Source organism: Lepisosteus platostomus, chromosome 3, assembly GCF_059453375.1.
Source record: "Lepisosteus platostomus isolate fLepPlt1 chromosome 3, fLepPlt1.hap1, whole genome shotgun sequence".
NCBI lineage: Eukaryota > Metazoa > Chordata > Actinopteri > Semionotiformes > Lepisosteidae > Lepisosteus > Lepisosteus platostomus.
Window position 1 is genome coordinate 20,245,116 of NC_142613.1, and position 22,052 is coordinate 20,267,167.

General features: G+C 37.1%; 1 protein-coding gene across 1 annotated transcript in view; it reads right to left on the reverse strand.

Annotated features, from left to right (window-relative positions):
* Positions 1 to 19,266, reverse strand: part of tgfb2 (transforming growth factor, beta 2) — a 57,407-nt gene extending 38,141 nt beyond the window's left edge. Inside the window, exon 1 of the mRNA XM_088624866.1 lies at positions 18,068 to 19,266. Within this exon, the coding sequence (XP_088480992.1) occupies positions 18,068 to 18,413 (346 nt within the window). The 5' untranslated portion in view covers positions 18,414 to 19,266. The remainder of the gene's footprint in view (positions 1 to 18,067) is intronic.
* Between the last annotated feature and the right edge of the window lie 2,786 nt (positions 19,267 to 22,052).

Below are 22,052 nucleotides of genomic sequence, written 5' to 3' on the forward strand. Positions count from 1 at the left end.
GTTCTGGAGTCAGTGTTTGTGTCTGTATATGTCCTGCAATGGACTGGTGTCCCATCCAGGTTGTATCCCACCTTGTACCCTTTGCTTGTCATGATAGGCTCCAGGTTCCCCCTGACTCTGATGGTTGGATGAAGCAATTTGAAAATGGATGGACTGAAATTGGTAATACTTAAAATATGCAAATACACTTGTATCAGCTGCTACACACACTGCAGGTGCACATAACACTAACTTGCTCACGGACCAGCCTTCAGCTTGAGCATAGCATAGAAGCAAAGTTAATATTGTTAGAAACAAGTGATAGGAAAGTGTATAATTATACTTTTTCTCTTGCTTTAAACAGAAAGGAACCCTGGCACTGCTTAACTCCTTTGAATCAGCTTCTTAAGAATGCAGTGGAGATGGGATTCTGATAAGTAGGATATTCTGGCTCTCTGACACAAACCAGGGCACCATAAATTGTGTGCATTATGACACCTCCAGTGATGAACTGCCCACATCAATGCCTCTTATACTGCAACTCCAAGAGGGAGAAAAATCTGCACTCAAGCCCCAGTTGGAGGTCACCTGTCATAAATCCACTTGACTGGGCTAAAGTATAAGTATCCACCAAATGGGGAACCTATTATGTGGCAAGGCGCCACTATACCTGATCAACACTTATGCTGACACGACTCAAAAGTCTGTGCGCAGTGGTTTGTAATGTCCTCTGAAATCCTGACAACTTCACAGCTAACTAATCTAATTTGCAACTACCCCTGTCCAAACCGCAAGTGGAACTAATTCGGCTGAAAGTAAATGCTGGGATAAGAGACATATACAGTATAAAAGGAAATCTGCCCAAGTGCTTATTTCGAACAAGAGACACTTTGTGACAAGCTTGCAATTACAATTTCACCTGATCAATGAAATAATACTGCTAAAAGTTTGTTGGCATCACTCAATATCAATGATTATTCCTATTATTTTATGTCTTCACCAGCTGTTGTGCTGCCATTTACTGAGGCTTTGTGCATGTTCTACCTGTAAAGCTGTCTTCAGTGCGAGGCTAAGTGGAACTCTCCTCTTTTCCTGTTTGAACCAGATTTTGATACAAAGCCAGCAGAGAAAGGGGGGCTTAAACTGGATCCAGGTTTCCTCCCCTCTTTCGACAAGCAAAAATCCTGTCAGAACTGTGCCTGACCAAGCAACTAATTGTGATGAGTATACTTCCAAAGTTCACATTATATCCCTCAAGAGCTGAACTTCATTCCAATGAGTATATGTTTGACAAAGATTAGTTCTGGGAAATAATGGAATATTTACTTGTCATTTAAGTCTTTAGGAATGTGTATGCATTTGTAAGAAACTAGTATTGATTAGAATTATGTGTTGTTGACTACATTAACGTCTTAAAATGCAATTTTAAAGACTGTCTGTTCAGTTACAGTATAAGTGCATAATGTCCATTCAGTGCTGATGTAAAAAGAAGTACTGTATATAATTAAAGAACAGATATTACCTAGTAGAAGATGCAGTATGCCATTGACAGTTTTTTGGACAGCATATACTGTATTTACTTTCTGGGCTTTGTATCAGAAACACATTTGCAAGCCACAACAGGTACTTTACTTCTGTACACATACTAAAGCCTAGATTGCTTTGCTATGGAAGACCTGAGCCACATGCTTCAAAATATACAATAAAATCAGATTGTTACTGGTAATCACATTAATCACACCAGGGCCAAATGTCCAAAGCCAACTAGCCTATTAGCATGTCCTTAGACTGTTGGGAGGAAACAGGAGCACCAGGAGGAAACCCACGCAAACACAGCAAGAACATACAAATTCCACACAGAAAGCATTCCAGGAACTGAACCAAAGAGCCACACTACAGTGAGGCAGAAATGCTCATCACCACTGTACAATGTTAAAGTAAACTGCTTCCTTGTGATTCACCTTGAGAAAGAACATTATAAAACTGCTTTATTTTAATTAGATTTGTCCAAACTAAAAGCACAAAAAAGAAAATATTGCAATACTGGCAAATAATAACAAATAAAATGTAAATGGAGAGCACTGTGGTAGATCCAACAGTATGCTTTAGTTTTCATGACACAACTGCTTCATACCTAAACAATATGTTAAATAAGTTGGAAACTATATAATCCCAAATCCTCAAAAAAAACCACACACAGCTCTGTAGCCTCTTCTACAAAAGTTGGAAAATCCATATGCTGTGTTTATCCAGCACAGACATACACTCATACCAAGGCCAGTTCTTCCAGAAACCAATAATTAACCTACATGTATGTCTTTGGACCCTGGGCTGCAAACACAGGGAGAAAACACAGCTGATAGCACTCAAGGAACTGAACCAAGTAAACAATGCTAACCACTGCATCTCCCTTCAATGCAACTTCTCTGATTTCATTCATAACTAAAATAACTGACCTAAGTAAATGACAAACTCTGTAGAAAAAAACATTGATTAAATTCTTATTAAAAAGGCACACTTTAGCTTTTGAAAAAACAATATTTAATAAGTGAGATTATATTTTTTTCTTTAATGTTTATATGAGCCAGTACCCTGACTAAATTGCCATTACTAAACATTTTAGACTTTCACAATCTGGCCTTCCCATTAAGTTCTCACTTGATCTGCTATGCAACAGCCCTGCTTTTAAGTTTACTTAATACTTTAGTAGTGGATTAAGTGGGTCTCCTATTATATGTGAAGTACTTTGAGAGCATTTGAGATTAAATGAGAGATATAAATGTAAGCACATAATTTACAGAATAATTGCATTTGTAATGTGGCATCTAGTGGTCTGCGGGTATTACTGCATGACAGAAGCTCAAGAGGTTAATTACGCAATCCCCACCTCAAGGGGGCAGCCTTTACAGGCCTTACAAGAACTGTTCATGTTTCCAGCTCATTAGTTCATCTTCGTTGTAAACTACCCCCACCCTCACTGGAGTTTGTAACCCTAACGTGAGTACATGGAGGAGTGGGTTTGTAACATGTGGCTATGTGAGTGTGGGGGTTTTGTTGCGTTGTAGCGTTGGGTCCATATAAATGGAGCAGTTCTCCCTCTTGTGATCATTTTGAGTCAGAGCAATTTATTCTGAGCAACACTTCCATTCTCCAGACAATTCCACAGAAATACTTGGTGCTACCTTACTATTGATTTTTATAGTTATGCATCCAAAAGCTAAACCCCCAAAATATAACCAAAATATAACTTTGTGATCTTGATAATTCTCAAGACACCATCATTTTTTTCATTTAAAAAATACCACTTTTTGCATTGCACTTTTTAAAACCACTTTAGCATATAAGGGTTTTGTCACAACTCTTTGAGACCTAGATTGCTTTACTTCAATGTTAAGTTATCAGTCTGTAAATTAGACCATGTGCTAGTCAACATGGTGAACATTTAACCCATCTACCAAGGAATTATGTTTAATTCTGACAGCTATAAATTGCTTTCTTGGATCAATTTCATCCTCACATCAAAATTCCTCTTCTCTCAGTTCCATAATGTGTACATTCTGACGTGTTTTATTGGATCACAACACGAAGTACCAAATATTTTCCACTATGCAGAATAGAGTCACACAGTGCTACTTCAGTAGCTTGCATCCAAATCTAATGAAATCCAAGTTGATGAATTTCTAGGTTTTAACTTTGGCTTAGTGAGTGATTTTTTTGACACAATAAAGGGCTTCATCACCAGTACCCATAATATGTTTGCAACTAACCTTAACAAATCTCACTGCATAAAATTAAAGAATTTGATTCTAAGTCAATATATCTCAGTATACTAAAAAGCTTTCTTACTGAAACATACATTGTAACAAGGAAAGAACTTTCGGCTGTTGAAACTTTGTGTTTCCTTTCTTCTCTTTTCAGCAGGAATAAACCTATTACTTGTTCCTTTGCAGCCTACGCATGCTGACGCAGCTACCTACCTGAACTACACAGGCATGTGAACTGAGTTAAATAAAAATAAAAGACAATATGCTACCTCCACAGTAATAGTTTGGAACTACTGTACAGTGTTCTCCAAAGATCTCTATCTCTAAGGGTACTTGTCTTGTCTATGGTACTGACTCTTCCCACTGCTGTTGACTTTTTGTTAGGACCCCACCCACAAGCACAGCCTTTCTGTCACATCTGACCCACATAACATTGGGTCCTTAAACATTATAATAATGTTCCATTAAACATGGAACATTAAAAATAAATCTTGTACTTGATACTGATGATACTATATTGTTTATGTGAACGTTGCTCAATCACTCCCTCTTTTACTCTGTTTTTTCAATGCTCAATCACTCCCTCTCTTGCTCAATTACTCCCTCTCTTACTCTTACTTATTTTAGATATAATATGAACTGGTCTAAGATTCTACATACTGAAGGTTAAGTATTTTAAAAATATCAGTGCCATCACTTCAAAAGACCGTGCTTACTAATTTTAATTTTAAAATCACAGCTAACCTGAGACTTCTCACAATCATGGTTTAGTTTTATGCTATTTCCTCTGCATCTTGGTAACTATAATTCCTTATAGTCTCTCCCTACAGGTTATAAGATTATGTTTAATCTGAAATTTCAGTTTTGTTTCTATTATTTCTTATTTGATCACAGAATGGAGATTGGTGGAAAACACCAAATATAGAGCAAGCGAATGCTGCAGTTGTCAACTGATTCTGTTTTACTTAACAAATAGCAGAAGTTATTTGACTACTCAGACACATTTCCTAAGGGACTCTATGAGGACCAAAGTGTGTTCTGTGCCATTTGGCACCTTCTTTTATATGCACATATATTGTCAAAGCCTTTAAATTTAATTTTAAAACTTTTAATCCAGTGAAACTAACAATAAGCATGAGTGCAAAATATGTTACATGCATACAGTGCCTTGCAAAAGTATTCGGCCCCCTTGAACTTTTCAACCTTTTGCCACATTTCAGGCTTCAAACATAAAGATATAATTTTTTTATTTTATGTGAAGAATCACCAACAAGTGGGACACAATTGTGAAGTGGAACGAAATCTATTGGATTTTTGAAACTTTTTTAACTAATAAAAAAATGAAAAGTGGGGCGTGCAAAATTATTCGGCCCCTTTACTTTCAGTGCAGCAAACTCACTCCAGAAGTTCAGCGAGGATCTCTGAATGATCCAATGTTGTCCTAAATGACTGATGGTGATAAATAGAATCCACCTGTGTGTAATCAAGTCTCTGTATAAATGCACCTGCTCTGTGATAGTCTCAAGGTTCTGTTGAAAGCGCAGAGAGCATCATGAAGACCAAGGAACACACCAGGCAGGTCCGTAATACTGTTGTGGAGAAGTTTAAAGCCGGATTTGGATACAAAAAGATTTCCCAAGCTTCAAACATCCCAAGGAGCACTGTGCAAGCGATCATCTTGAAATGGAAGGAGTATCAGACCACTGCAAATCTACCAAGACCTGGCCGTCCCTCTAAACTTTCAGCTCAGACAAGGAGAAGACTGATCAGAGATGCAGCCAAGAGGCCCATGATCACTCTGGATGAACTGCAGAGAACTACAGCTGAGGTGGGAGAGTCTGTCCATAGGACAACAATCAGTCTTACACTGCACAAATCTGGCCTTTATGGAAGAGTGGCAAGTTGAAAGCCATTTCTCAAAGATATCCATAAAAAGTCTCGTCTAAAGTTTGCCACAAGCCACCTGGGAGACACCCCAAACATGTGGAAGAAGGTGCTCTGGTCAGATGAAACCAAAATCGAACTTTTTGGCCACAATGCAAAACGATATGTTTGGCGTAAAAGCAACACAGCTCATCACCCTCAACACACCATCCCCACTGTCAAACATGGTGGTGGCAGCATCATGGTTTGGGCCTGCTTTTCTTCAGCAGGGACAGGGAAGATGGTTAAAATTGAGGGGAAGATGGATGCAGCCAAATACAGGACCATTCTGGATGAAAACCTGTTGGAGTCTGCAAAAGACCTGAAACTGGGACGGAGATTTATCTTCCAACAAGACAATGATCCCAAACATACAGCAAAATCTACAAAGGAATGGTTCACAAATAAACGTATCCAGGTGTTTGAATGGCCAAGTCAAAGTCCAGACCTGAATCCAATCGAGAATCTGTGGAAAGAGCTGAAAACTGCTGTTCACAAACGCTCTCCATCCAACCTCACTGAGCTCGAGCTGTTTTGCAAGGAAGAATGGGCAAGAATTTCAGTCTCTCGATGTGCAAAACTGATAGAGACATACCCCAAGCGACTTGCAGCTGTAATCGCAGCAAAAGGTGGCTCTACAAAGTATTAACGCAAGGGGGCCGAATAATTTTGCACGCCCCACTTTTCATTTTTTTATTAGTTAAAAAAGTTTCAAAAATCCAATAGATTTCGTTCCACTTCACAATTGTGTCCCACTCGTTGGTGATTCTTCACATAAAATAAAAAATTTATATCTTTATGTTTGAAGCCTGAAATGTGGCAAAAGGTTGAAAAGTTCAAGGGGGCCGAATACTTTCGCAAGGCACTGTATATACATTTCAAGGGGCAGCCACTGAAAGAATCTCTCACGTACTTATACTATAAATAAGTTTTCAACCATTTGTAATTGCGGTTTTAAACTGTTAAGGGGTTTACTCTTCTGGGAGCATAAGGATTGAGAGGATGCCACTCATCCCATACTTGTTAAGTTGCCAGTAGAGACCCAAGAAATACATCCGGTCATTTCTTAATGCCATTCCATAGATTCAGGTTGAACCATGTATCTACTGTAGGAAGTTGGTCCTCTGTCTCTGTTTTCTGTCCTGAGTGTTCCTAAACTCCATTTTGCTCTCGGGTCCTTGTATTATTAATCTTGAAAAAGGCCCTTGATGTGCCTAAGTCACAACCATTCAGATTTCTGAATACCCGAAACAAGTCCCCACATAACTGTCTTTGTTCCTAAGAAGATCAGGCCTGTTGAAAGCTAAAAAGATTAAATTACCTTAATTTGTCTTTGTATAACATTCCCTTCAGACTAGGAATTAGTCTTTTGTGCTCATATTTGCTCTGGAGTATTTGCCAATACCTAATTTGTACTTTTTCACATTTGTACAGTTTTTCAGGTGGTAGAACAAAACAGAACATAATATTAAAATCTGGTTCTAACTAATGTACTACTATAATGTGCTATAATTTTAGCTTTCCCATCATTTTGTTTTCTTTTTTATTTATTATTTGGCCTTTCTCATACATTTCTTCTTTACTACCCTTTCAATATTCAGATCTTTAAGATAATGCTGATTAATTGCCAGGCTTATTTTCCCTTTTATAAGAATGAAATTACCTGCAATTTTGAAATTAGTAGACATAACTCATATTTTGAGTGTTAACTGAATCATCCTAATAAGTAGATAAAATATGGATAAAACATATGGATAAAAATCATCTAGCCCTGAACATGTTTGTCTTTAATTTCCTCTAGAAAATGTAAACATCATCCTTGATTATGCTGAACATTCTTAGAGCTGACGGTGACTGTCTCTTAACATGTACTGTAGCATGTTTTTACTACTAAATGAACATTTGTGCAGACTCATAGAGAACATCTGCCATTCCCTGCTTCTTTTGTAACCTAATTGTGTCTCTTTGTATATTTTTGAGATATTGTATATCTTCTTGTTAATCTTTTGCTGCTGAAATATTGACAGAAAAAAAACCTAGGTATTATTTTTAAACTGAATGGTTATATTTTTTCTATCATATGTCTGTTTTGCTTCGCATTGGTCCTTTTTATGAATAAAAAGCTGTGTGTGAAATACATGTGTTATCTATTGTTTCAGCTACCAATAAAGTGTTACTTTACTGTGCTGAATCTCTTTTGTACCATTGCTTTACTATTAATCTTTTTATAACTCAGTTTGCAAGCAACAAGAGGTTCTCAACTATACATTTGTAAACAGCAACTTTTGGAATTAAACAGCTGAAAGTAATATTTGGAGCTTTGATGTAACAATTTGAATGCTGAAGCATTATTATTATTCACACTGCCTACACAAGAAAGCATTTACTGTGCTTGTAAGTCTAGTTTTTAGAGAAAGTTTCCCCTTGTAATATTTTCCGCATTACATGGAACAAAGATGTTTTCGTCACTGGTGTGATGTTTTTGGTCAAAACTGACCGATAAGATATCCAGTCTGGTATGTGACAGCTGTACAGTATGTGTGACCTGTAAGATACATGTGAGTCTTGCTTATTCCCTGTTTTAATGGTGACATGAACTTTGAAAAAAGTCTATCAAATTTTGAAAAATAAAAATCTATAAAAAACACATGTAATTTGAATGTATATTGTATGTTGTATGTACTGTATATTGATGAGGGACGTTTTCGTAGAAAAGTGGTAAAGGGTAGGGTTCCTTGCTTTGATATTACATTTCTATTACATATTACATTAACAGCTGAATTGCTCAATATATAATTGGTCTATGTCTAAGTTCAGTATGCTAGATACTTTATTGTTGAAGAATACTCATAATGATCCATCCAGTGCGTGGTATGGTGGCACAGTGGTTAGCACTGCTGCCTCCAAAATCATACTAGTAGGTATCACAGTACACACACACACCAGGACCAGTTGTCCAACAAGCAAATTAACCTAGCAGTATGTTTTTGGACTGTGGAGAGAAACCAGAGAGAAGAAACCCATATGAACACAAGGAGAAACAGCACAGGAATTGAACCCAGGGTCCAGCAGTATGAGACCACAATCCTAACCTCTGCACCACCATGCCACCACTCATAATGATCCATGAAAAGAAATTCAGAAAAAGGTTTGATCCACTTCCATATTCATTTAATGATTTATCATTTGGAATTAAATAATTCCAAGTAATTTTGGCAGTTTACATTAAAACATAGAAGTATAAACTGCTGCTAAAACACAGATGCTTAAAGTAAATTAATATCCATTTTACACCCCATAGCCCAGTAATCGGTGCCAGTGAGAATAATCTGTTGATAAGTAATCTGGGTTGATTGGACGTCAAATATTTGTCTTTTGCATCAATATCTAATTTATTACTTGACACAAACCACTAAGTTCTCACCATGATCTAAATACATTGCTATTTCTGGGCACTGAAAAATTGATATGTATACATAAAGTTTGGGAAAGACTTGCTCATAGAAAAAGGCTGATTTGTTTGTTTAGACACTCGTTTCCAATGCGATTTAGCCTTGGCATTAGAAAAACTAGCCCTGTAGTTCATCAGCCCAGTACTGCTTGACTGATAAATATTTATACTGATAAACCTTGAACAACAGTTCAAAATTACAACAAAGTTTATTTAAATTTCTTCTTCTTCTGAATATTTTGGGGATTTTTGCCTTCTCTTGGATTTCCCTTGGACATATTTCTGGATTGTTCGCCTTGGCCACACCTCCCCCGAACACCAGCACACCATGGACACGCCCCCTGTTTTCATTCCCGACTCCCGCATGCTCCTTTGTTTTCCTCACTCTACCCCAGATCATGTCATCTGCATAGGGTCCTGAAAGAACACTTTCATTACACAGACAACACCAATCTTAACATAATTGTTATGTGTGTGAAAATAAAATTAACTTAAAATTACTGTTTAGTGTAATTACGCTACAGTGACACAAAACACAGGTTTAGTTTTCTTGTACTAATTTTTATACACTCTTTGGAGGTAACTATGGGAAGATAAAAGAAACATCTGCAGACTTTGGAAAATATTTATTTTATAATATTTTATATGGATATCTCATATGCATATACTGCACAGTATATTATACTTTTATATAGATATATACTGGAGATAATATATATTTAATATATAAACATGAATTATTTGTCAAGAACGAACCAGAAGCCAGGTCAAGTAGCATTTTTGGCCACCAAGGAATGAATGATTTTGTATAGAATCCAAATGAATTAAAGAAAATAAAACTAATAAAAGTCATGTAGTGTTCTGAAAAATCATACTTTTAAAGAATGCATGGTAATGCCAGTATCACAGTGTTCAACACACTTGCATGCAGCATAGTTAAATTAACAAATAGTTACTCACATTTTTTATATTTTCCTGGACAAAATCAGAGGCATAAAAAAACCTTATGTTTCACTTTATTGTATGTTATGCATATCTGAAAGCTTCCATCGTTTGTAAAATGAAAAGAGCAGTTTGTGAGTCCAGAAACTAAACTGAGTAGGTGTAGGTATTCAATAATTTGCTTCATGACTATAAATGCATACAGTAAATTGGTTCATTCACCACCATCTAAATGTGTAGTGTTTACCAGGACACAATATATTCAATGTTCATTCAGTTTACAATTTTTTCATATAAGGAGACTCTGATGAATCAAATACTGCCATCTATGTAATGTACTGATAAATACTCAGAGACTTTGTCTCTCACACATAACCTTAATTTACTGTATAAAGACAGGATTTGGCTTCATCTCTATTTGTCTGGTAAGTCACCTATTATCATTTTATGGGACTTTGTTGTTAGTAACCTGGATAAAGTAACCTGAATACTTTTACAAAATCTGTTGGCTAGGTTGTATTTGACTTCCTGCTGGTATTTGTGCTAAAGAAATAAAAGAATAACTTTCACAAATGACAATCTAATGCAGGCTTTCCACTTGTTAGACAAGGACTGTAACAAACATCAAATTATCATCAATTTAAATGTTTAAGATTGATGATTTTTCCTTCAGCTCCTGCACTGAAGTTCCTGTACAATTTTATTCAATGCTACTCTATGTATAACAATAACACATCCTTGAATACCTTTTTTGCCAGGTGTACACAGTTCCTTGTACTAAACGGTTGGATCTGATCCTCAGATCAATTAGCTACTATCAGTCAAATATGGTAGTTGGGATGAATTGTCACGATTGTAGTCCCTCCTCCTTAAGGGCGCTCCGGCTCTTGCACTTCGGACCTAATTTTGTGCACCTGCCCCTTGTTCCAGCCTCCTTCCCACCCCCCTTAAAACCCAGACACCCACTCAGTTCGGGGCTCTGCATTGATTCCCATATCGTGTGAGCCCGGGACCTGTAATTGCTTGGCTCCGTTATGTTTTTAAGTTTCTGTTCCTGTTCCCGTTCCGACCCGGTTCCTGTTTTTAACCTGTCTATTCTCGGATGGACCGCCTGGCTTTGGACTTCGCCCATTTTTGGATTCTCCGTTTGGATTACCTCTGGATTGTTTGCCCCAGACTCACCTCCCTGGACACCTGCGCACTTTGAACACGTCCCCCCGTATTCATTCCCGATTCCTGCATGCCTCTTTTCCCCTGTGTTTCTCACTCAAGCCCGGATTGTGTCGTCCACATAGGGTCCGGAAAGAACTGTTCGTTTCATGAATAGTCTCTCATATGCAACAATTCTTATGGCTACCAACAGCTTTTAACTCTAATGGCTACAGGTCTATTTGACCCTATTCTGCTAAACACACACTTTCTAACTGTACAACAAATACATCCTTATATACAGACAAACACTGTGTGCACTTCCCACATCCTTGCAAATACAGAATTAAGTATGCACAATCAAACAAGTCTATGTGTCATTTCATTGGTGACTTGAAGGGACCACTCCATGGTCATTATGGTGTTTTCTATGGCTCCCCAAGGCAAATCCACACCACGATAACTAGAAGCATTCCTTCACCCCTCAGGGCTTACTATTGATGAAAAATAGAAAAATCAAGAATAAACTTCCACATTATCATGTCTTGTCTTTGCATTCTTGGAGATCGCTCTCTCACTGACTTTAGTGATCTATCACCTCCCACCTTGTAATGATTTCATTCATGTGGGGCAGCATGTAAATTTAGCTTGCATGATGGCAGTGGCCTAGACACTAGTGATGTGCGGGTCAGCTTTTTTTTTACCTAAAGATTTTAGATTGGGTCGGGTGGGTGCGGGTTCGTTTCTCACAACTTCCTGAGATGCACTTTTCGCCTACAGCACGTACAAAATACCCCCGGATTAGAATTAGAATCCCAGAATTACACCATCTATTGGTCCTGCTGGGGGAATTAAAAAAACTCAACAGTACAGTACACAGTATCTCCTATCACAGCCTGAGTAACAGGAGAAACAGAGAGTGAGCCTCACAAGTTATAATATTTTACTGTTTTAAAGGTTTATAAATGTTTTGATAATTGCTATTGCTTTGGCAACAATGTAATTCATTGGTAATGGCAATAAAGCACTTTGATTTTTGTTTACTTAAGAAAGACTGTTTCCAGTTCTTAAGTGGAACTGCCTCAGTTTCTTCCCCCACATGCGCTCAGTCAGCTTAACAACAGCACCAGCACCTATATTCTGAGGATCTGAGTGAGAAGTCTTCTAATCGGTAAAGGAGCTGGGGAAGACAACATTTTGAAAATATATACTTCAGGTTAGAGGAAAAAAAAAATCTTCAGCTGTATACAAACCTCAGCCGTTCTGATATACATTCAGCGAGTTCAGGACTGTCAATGGTAAAATAAGATGTTGTCAAAGCCATACTGGAATGGATTGTTCTTGATCTCCATACATTTTGTTATGTAGAATCACATTTATTCAGAAAATGTTACCATAAATTGCATTTTTGATTACTTTAAAACATATACATTATTCTGTCTAGAACACGTGCCTAGTCTGGTGAAATAAATGCTGTTATACAGCATTTAGGCTTCCTTATTTTCCGAGCCACCAGATTTCTATGTTTCCTGACTTTATTTCACATGAATCATGCCTAATGAATTCTGAGATTAGAGTGCCTGCAGGAACAATAGAGCCTAGTTAGAAAGAAATACAGTAGGGTCTCCACATCTGCGAGGGCTCATTGCAGACAACTATCTCGAATAGCCAAATGTGCATGTAACAAAGTCCACACCTAAACTGTCACATAATGTACCGCAGTATATAATATGGAATGTTAAAAGATACCATTAACCCTCATTTCTATGATAATTAAAGCACTAATGTATGGTCTATAAATTAATTTAAATAACACCGAACAAATAAAAGAAACAACAGTAATCACAAACTTCTAATAATCAGTTAAAATGAATAACAAATCCCTCTTTCACTCTCTGCCTCTGTGAATAACACTCTCCACAGTTAGTAAATGGACAATAAAACTACAGGCTCCCTGGCAAAGTCGTCTCCAGCCTGTCTTTCCCCACACAGCCAACACAGAAACCAGGAGCGTTCATTGCAATATAAAAACAGGACCACATTGAGATGCAGATGCTGAGTAGTGGTTACTTGGGACAGGGGGCACAGAGAGGCTCTCTCACCTAGAGAGCGTTGTCACGATCCCAGTCTGTGATGTACTTAATTCAGAAGTTGTGGTTTACAGTTTCAATCTGGTCTGCTCTTCATTTATCCAATAACCTGTCAGCCAGACGCAATGGCTAATAATATTACATTTTCAGATGTCAAGAGCTCACTATAATTATAATGTTTTTTTTAGTCAATTTACAACTATGTTACTTTATTCCATTTCCACAGTATCTTTAATATGAATGGGTTGTATAGACTACAAAAGTGTCCAAACAAATTTTAAGTTTTTAAAGACATAGAATGAAAAACTACGAATGTAAAGGTAACTGGAAAAAAATAGTTTATCAAAACAAAGAAGGACATTTTACAAATTCATATGTTTTTGATTTACAGTACTTACTCATTTGTAGTTTTATGTATTTCCTTATAAAGTGCCTTGAATAAATAACCTTCATTTATTGCTTATGAAAAATGTTTTTAAATAACAATGTAATTTTAGTTTTACATCTTTTCACAAAGATCCTGATCCTGCTGGGTCCAGGATACCAACACAACCCATGCTCAGTCTTTTTGAGCAGCTCAAATCATGAAGTACAATCTGCTTCACACGCAGCTATTAAATTTGATCTGTGGATCTGCACAAAAAATCAGAAGTGGCTTCTTGCAATGACATGCTATTTGATTGACCAAAAGTGGAATTATGTAAAATCTATTGGCTGCACTCCTGCTGATGAGTTGCATACTCATAAGCAGAAGAACATTGCCTCTTTGTGCAAAATGTGCTCGACTCCTTTAACTTAAAGCAACTGGTGTGTGCTGTTACTGGCAGTGAAGCCAGTGCTGTACGTGCCTAGTCTCTTGAAGTTGAAACAGAGCACTCGTCTGGCACAGTTTACACCTCTGCCTACAGCAAATTATTTTTCCTATGACAAAAATGCACACTCCAGTAAAAGAAAGTCTTTGATGATTGAAAGATGTTGATCTATTGTTACCTTCTTTATGAAGCCACCAAGAGCCTGGCATGCTTATGCTAGCATAAGCGCAGCTGACAGAAACTAAACATGAGCCACAGAAAAACACTGTGAGAAAAGTTGGAACTCAAGCTTGCCAGTGCTTGAGAAAGTGGTCTGACAAGCACATAGTATTAAAGGTTGAATCTGTTAAATGGAAGAAACCAGCACTAGACATTACTGCTGAAGAAAAGATGCCACTAAAAGAAGTAGGCAAGATGGTCAACACATTCCAGGGTTCACTAAAACCCACTGAAGCAAAAAACTCCAACCACATCTCTCCTTCTCCCTGCAGAGGTTGGATTTCACAGAAATTAGAAAGCTTAAAAACTAAATCCAATGCAATGAACATGACAGATTAGCATTAACCTTGATCGCCATGTATCAACTTTCTCGATCCACAGTTTAAAAGCTATTTTGTCATCAAGGATCAAAAAGAAGCTGAGATGAAAGGCCTGTCCAGTCAATATGCAATGGATAAAAATGATCGCCTTGCATCCAAGAGAGCAGACAAACACACATCTCTAAGTATCTATGAGCTCTCTGACAGCAGTCCTTAGGATGATGACATGCAAAGATCTGATTTTTGATTTTCACAATGACTTAAAGCTGTATGCAACAAAGCGGAAGCCTTTAGGCTTTTATTGGAAAACACTAAGAGATTAATTGCCTAACTAACAGTTTTAGATTCTTCTGTTTGGCAGCAAAAGCACTTGAAAGTGAAAGACTGTACTCCAAAGCAAGGGATCTAGTCAAAGATCTGGGAACAAGATTAGGCTGCACAAGAGCTGAACAATTCACCCTTATGAGCCATAAACTATGCCTGAGTAAGGAATAAATAATTTCATACTAATCTGAAGTGGAAATCTGTTTATTTTTTCTGTCCGCATTCGTCTACCCACTTTATTTTCCTTCTTCGTTTAATATTTGATTGTTACCCATAATTGTAATATGAGAATGCTTCACTTCGATACCTTAGATTTTTTATTTTGTCTGAATAGTTCATTATGATCTTTTTTTGTAAATAGGATGATTTAACCTTAAAACCTTAAATCTCTTTCTAAAGTTCTTTTAATTTTACCCGTAAGCACATAATCATCTTGGAGTAGTTAATAACAACAGAGTTGTATTCTGCACAGAGCTGGAGAGGTGAGGTGCTGAACCACAGTACAGCAGCTCCAGAACCAGAGAAGGAACCGAACCCCCTCCAGAACCCACAAATCCAGACCACTGCCAATCCTAGTGAACAGAATACACAATACACTAACCGCAATGCTATAGAATGGCACAATTGAATGTGATTCTCCCTGTCAAACTGTCCATACCATTTTAGGCTGATGAAAACAGAACATTTAATTAAGCATAACTGCTACTCAACGGGTTGTAAAAAAAGGCTTCCGTTCCGATCTGATACTTCAGAGGAAATAAATATTATGTAGGATTCCTAGGACTCCAGTAATACAGTACTCATAAATCTAATAAAATATGATTGAAGAATAACATTTTTGTTTGCTGTATTGTAGCATAACCTACATGAAACACACAATTTGAAATATTGACTTTGAATAACATTTTTCATGCTATCTTGCATTGTAACAAACATATACATTTTTACAGGTACAGTATGAATTGTGAATGCAGCAGTTTAGATCCTTTGAATGCAATGCCCATTGCCAGATATGTTTGCAAGCTTTGCTTTAGTTTCTTTCCGAGTGTGGGTTCATTTTGTTTTTATTAGATTTGTTTTTGAAGATGAAGGATCCCACTTGACTTTACTGTGGTGCAGTTGTTTTTTTTTATGGGAATTTGCCACACGGATCACATATTAATGCTATGCTCTCTCTTGCCAGGGCTCCTTCTTGCATACATTTTTTAGTATTAGTTCCAGTGATGTTATACCTCAGGGTGGGCATGTTTGGACTTCTTGGCGCCCTACCAAGTACTGTCGACACCCTCAAATGTACAGTTCTGGTACCTGCCAAACATTCCCATTTTGAAACTACATTGTATTCAGACTGTTTATTATTTATAAAATATAATTGTGCTAATATACACGTTTGTATGTGATTATATTTGAGGTAGATTTAAAAAAAAAACATTCTGCTGTGAGCTTTACCAGCAGTAGTGGCAAAGAAGTCAAGATTAATAATAATAATGTATTTAAAAATAATCTGGTTCTTTCTGTTCATGTTGACATAGTATTATTTATACCCCATAAATGCCTTCCTGACTGAGTTTGGCATGCAGCCAGTTCTACTCATATTATCGGTATTTATACACTAGGCTCAGCCAAGGATAATATTTAATAAAAAATAGACCTTGGGGTATATAAAATAACTTCTTATTTATTTTTACGCAGTTGCGTATGCTTAATTTGAAAAAAAAGAAAGCTAAAAAAATAATGTAAAAATCTTTATAACTCTCATAGTGAAAAAAAACCCGATGAATGGATAGACAAAAACAATTTTAGCTTATTATTTCAAATCTCTTTTGGACTCAATAAGACGTTTATCTCCTTAGTCTTTGCAGGTCAAAAGTTGTTTATGTTATACCCTACTTTTAAAGTATAGTATTTTAATTTAAAAAAATGACTGGAAACTCTACAAATATTAAGGTTTTCATTTCGCTTTGTTCTTTTTTTATTTTTTTTTCCTTTGCTGTGCTGATGTGAAACGAAGGTTCTCCAAGTTGACTTCTGCATCCGGATATTAAAATTGTCATTGCGTATCTCTTTCATTTCCTAATGCCAAACAGCATGAGTTGCCACACTAAAGAAAAAGTCCGCTTGTTAAAAATAGTATTTAGATTTACTCCATCTAGTGGACTGCCTGTGTAAAACCCATTTCCTACAAAATGGTACAAAACGTTTTTCTGAAATTTACTTTATATATGATAGATTAACATTTAGAGGTTTTTTACATACATTCTAAGGTAGAAAGTAATATTAAATCAAGCAAAGAAAACAGCTGCGAATAGAATCTGGTCATTTTAGGAATATGAGTATTCTTGTTTTGCCTCAAGCTGTAAAGAAATGTGCTCATCAAAGACAGCAATCCATTCGCAAAGCAATTCGTGTAGTGTTGGGCTTTACAATACACTTAACCAACATAAACGCACTCATCAAAAATAAACAAGTTATACGCTGGCATCTGCTTCAAGCATTCGGACAACAGCACGCAAGCTTGTGGCAACTTGTTGCCCTAAAAATAACATTTGCAATGAGAAACAAGTGTAAAGTAACAAAGTCATCCTGATATCTGTAGTCTGAATACAGATTCTCCCTGTAGTACCGTGCGCTAAAATGACTTATTATATAAATCGATATTGTTCAATATACTATAAAATTTCAAGACTGGCCTAAAAATAATTTTAAAAGTGCACCTTCAGTAATGTCCATTGCTGTACAAAACGAAATATAGGAATTGTAAAATAATTTTAATTTCCCTGCCGCATGTCGTTTATTCCTCGGATTTAACGAGCTGCTGGTCTTCATTTAAATCTTAAGAAGACAGGTACATTTTGGGGGGGAAAATACAGTATCATTTTACTTGAACATAATGTTTTCGTGTTTTGTTCTGGAAATGAAAATTTGAAACAATGTCTTCTTAATGTATCGTCTTTAAGGACAGTTGCATATTTCTATCAGATTTTAAACTAGTTAGCATGCAGTAGCTATGTATCAATGACATTATGTTAAGGTGTTCTACACGAAACTATCTCATTCGAAGCAACAGCTGTATTAGAGAAGAAGAACAACTTACTTTCAGAAGAGTAAAGAGGTAGCATGTCTATCTTGTAAACTTCTTTCGCATAATACTCCTCTTCACTCCTTTCCCTTTCACAAGTCGCAGCCCTCTCGTTAGCTTTCTGCTGCAGAAGGTCTCTTGTGCTATTATATATAGCGATTATTTCCCTGGAAACTTCTTCAGGTTCAGGGAAGTGTGAAGGTGGGCTAGAGAGCTTCAGCTTGCTCAGTATCTGTCCCTTGATGGCATTAATCCTTTTTTTCATGAATTTATCCATGTCGAGAGTACTGCAAGTAGACAAACTAAGAGCCGAAGTGGCTAAATCCAACGTTAAGAAAATACTCAGAATGTAGCAGTTCATCTTTTTAATGAAGTATCGTTTTCCTTTAAAACGGCGATCGAGGCGTGCATATGTTGTACTGGAGATAATATTTAAAAATTCTGCAACAAAATATGATCAACCTCAACTTTTGTAGTGTTTATGTGGGGAGTCCATGCATTGATTAAATTCCCCCTCAATTCGAACTTACATTAAGTTGTATTTTATCATTCACATACCTAGCAATAAAAGCATAAGAATAAGCTAATGTAGTGCGTTTTCCGATTACAGATGACTCTGCTAGCTCTCAAATATATATAAAAAATAAATATTTTTAAAGATTGTCTTAAAAGCCAAAATTTTGCCACCCAATCATCAAAACGCTTCAAAAAATAAACCAAGCCTAAGTTAGCCCCTGTTTAGCAGAACCGACGTGAGCCCAGCGGATCGCACACACGTCCACCGCATCAGAAACGCTTCTGGAGTTCTTTCCAGCTCTGGTCTCCGCCGCTCACAGCACAAGTCCGCCTTTCAAGCTTAGCAGTTGAATTTCCCCCCTTGAAATTTACATGGACCCTGCATTGCCTCTTTTACCGGACTTTTTTTTTTTTTGCTGGTTATCCAAATTGACCGAAGGCAAATTATTAATAAGAACAAATAGTGAATAAATCTCTACTCCTTTCCACGACTGCAACTGCAAACCGTTATTATATTCCTCCATCCATCCTGTTAAATTCTCGGCCCCCTAGAAAAGTAAGCTTGCCAGCAGATAACATCACCATGTAGCGAGGACAGAGGGACGCTGATATATAAGGGACTCACTTCACCACGTGTTTGCCTCCCAATGAAGTGACGTTGTGGTCATCATATTCAAACAGTGGACTCCTCAGCCTGCGTTACCCGGCTTTATATAAATGTAAGGCTGTAAAGATTGTGCCAGGGAAAATAAGTGGTAAAAAAGAGGATCTGGGTCCTAGCGCCGGCAGGATGCAAAAAAAATGAATATTTTGGAAGCTGAATTTATTGAAAATATATTTGTAAGATTAAATTCAGGTATGTTTTAGGGAAATGTCTGGTATATTCTGTTTCACTGCCTTAAGTATCATTAACAAGTCATAATTGACATTTGAACTTCTATTACCTGTTTTAGACCACGTATACAACCCGACAACCTGCTTATATTATGCAGTCCAATTTGACTTTCTCCAAAACCACGGACTCCAAGGGATGCACTACGTCATATGCGACAGCTGTACCAGAGGTAAAAGCAGGGGGAGCATAATATAAAGTTAAAGCTCACTGAAGAAACAATTTCAAGTAGGTCATAAGAAATCAGGTAGTTCAAGCAGGGGGCTGCGTCAGCATGTGTAACAAGAAGAGGCTTATTCCATGCCGAAAAGAGTTTTGGCTGTGGAGCCTTCTTCAGGTGTTCAGGTGTTTCACTTCTTCTCTTTTCAGCATGGAATAAAACTTTTCTTGTTCTTAAGAAAGCATGTGTCAGTGTTGTGGAGTGTTTGTTAGTCACTAACTTTCCGCATGTTTTCAGCCTATACCTGAGATCTCTTGTCTCCATTAACAGGAGTGTTAATGCTGTGACCCCCCAAGTTATGCTGGCAGTTTAAATGTCATGACAATTCCTATATTACAGTGTGCCCCTGCAGGAAAGAATGAGACCTACTTCTTCATACCCCCACATCTGGTATCAGCTTGACTTGCCTCATATACCTCCCTTCCAATTAGTAATAAGATCCAGTCTTACATGATTTCTGAGATGGATAGTTTGTACTCAATATTTATATCTTTATCTTCAGTCTCTATATACCGTCACTGTATTCTTTCTCCTGTTTTAATATAATCAGAACTCTGCAATGTTATACGGTTATTCATTCCATCCATCCATTTCCTAACTGCCTTATCCAATACTGGGTCACGCGGGTCGAACCTATGCTTGTAAGCAACTGGTGCAAGGCAGGTACACCTTGGATGGGACACAAACACACTCACATGAGAAACCATCTTCCCAGACATCTATTAACCTGCCAGTACATCTTTGATCTGAGGGAGAAAAACAGAGCACCTGGATGCAAACACAGGAAGACCATGTTGACAGCACGGAACTGAAACCAGGATCCCCACACTGCAAGGCAGCAATGATAGCCACTGTGCCATCGGGCTGCCCAAGGTTATCCATTCAGGGAGATAAAACACTTGTTACATTAGCATTAATCTTTGACTTATCCATCTTTTATATCCCCTGACCAAGGGGCTCATCTTAATTCACCACCCAACACTGTCAATGTGTTTTGGATAGTCTTCTTTATCAACCATGGTGACAGTGTGGAGTAATGGCTAGGGGTCTGAACTCTACAGGAGACACATGGGCAGAAATCCTGAGTGCACTGCTTCCATTGTACCCTAGAGCAGCGTACTTCACTTGGACTGCTCCAGTCAATGCCATTCGTTGTAAATGGGCCTCCAGGTTTGTTATTTCAATGAAATGATTCTAATAGAATAATTCAAGCTAGATATAGAATTCAAGATTTCAAGAATTTAAGCTTTGAGAAGGCAGGACTTGAACTTTATTTTTAATTTATGTATACAGCAGGAAGATTTCTTTTTGTTTTTAATGGGAAAGTAACTATTTTCAAAAGCTTGAACAAAAACATAGCTTTGTAAAGAGCTATATTTATTGTTATTTAAAACTAAAAAGTGAAATCCAGTAAGTCACGTCGGTGAATCTAAGTGGTTCCATACAGGACTCTGTATGTAAATATGGTGAATAAATATTCCTTGAGTTATCACGCCCTCTAAAGGTTCATGCTCATTTTTCTCAATGAGTTAGTTTAACAGCAGTATGCACCAATGACAATAGTACCTTCATGAATAGAACAAAAACGGTATTTTGTGTTTATTAAGGGGACTTGATTTTTTATGATTTTTTTAAATGGGGGGGGGGGAATTAAAAGTGGTTAATAGATCAAAATTGGGTCCTAACACCAGCTTGCTATGCAAGCAAAATTATAAAGATTAATGATAGGTTTACCCCCTAAAGTCAGAGAAAACTAAGCAAAACAGCACATGATTTATTTGTACTCTGGCACAGCTTTGAAATCAAGACTAGACATCAAGTTTATTAATACAGACAAATATTATAATAAGATGCACATACATACACAACATTTTACACTATTACTATACAGATATTTACAAATTTGTGAGTATCAGAGTCTTTTACAGGCACACTAAAATACAAACACAAAACAACTCGAAAACAAAATAATTTTGCCCAGGACATATTCTCTCTCCAAAAAATGCTCTTTGAATGAGAACCCATTTACTGTACCTATTCGAAATGAAGGACAGACTCTCTAGCCTGTGTAATCCACAAAATCAGTAACCAGAATTTACACAAACAAGACTGGAAGAGGGTTTTCTTCCAGTCTTCAGATTAACTAAACAGAATCTGGTTTCTCTCGGTCTACCTGAAGTAGGTAAATACTATTGCGGTTCAATTCTCTCCTCTTACTCTAAACGGTCTTACCATATTCTTTCCCTTGAGGTCTATTTTGTCCTATGACACATTCCAATGAAGACTGGCTTAATGACTTCACTAAGAATGATTCGGTCATGTTTAAGGATTTCTATTCTAAGACATGGCTGATTTAAGGTAATTAGATCCAA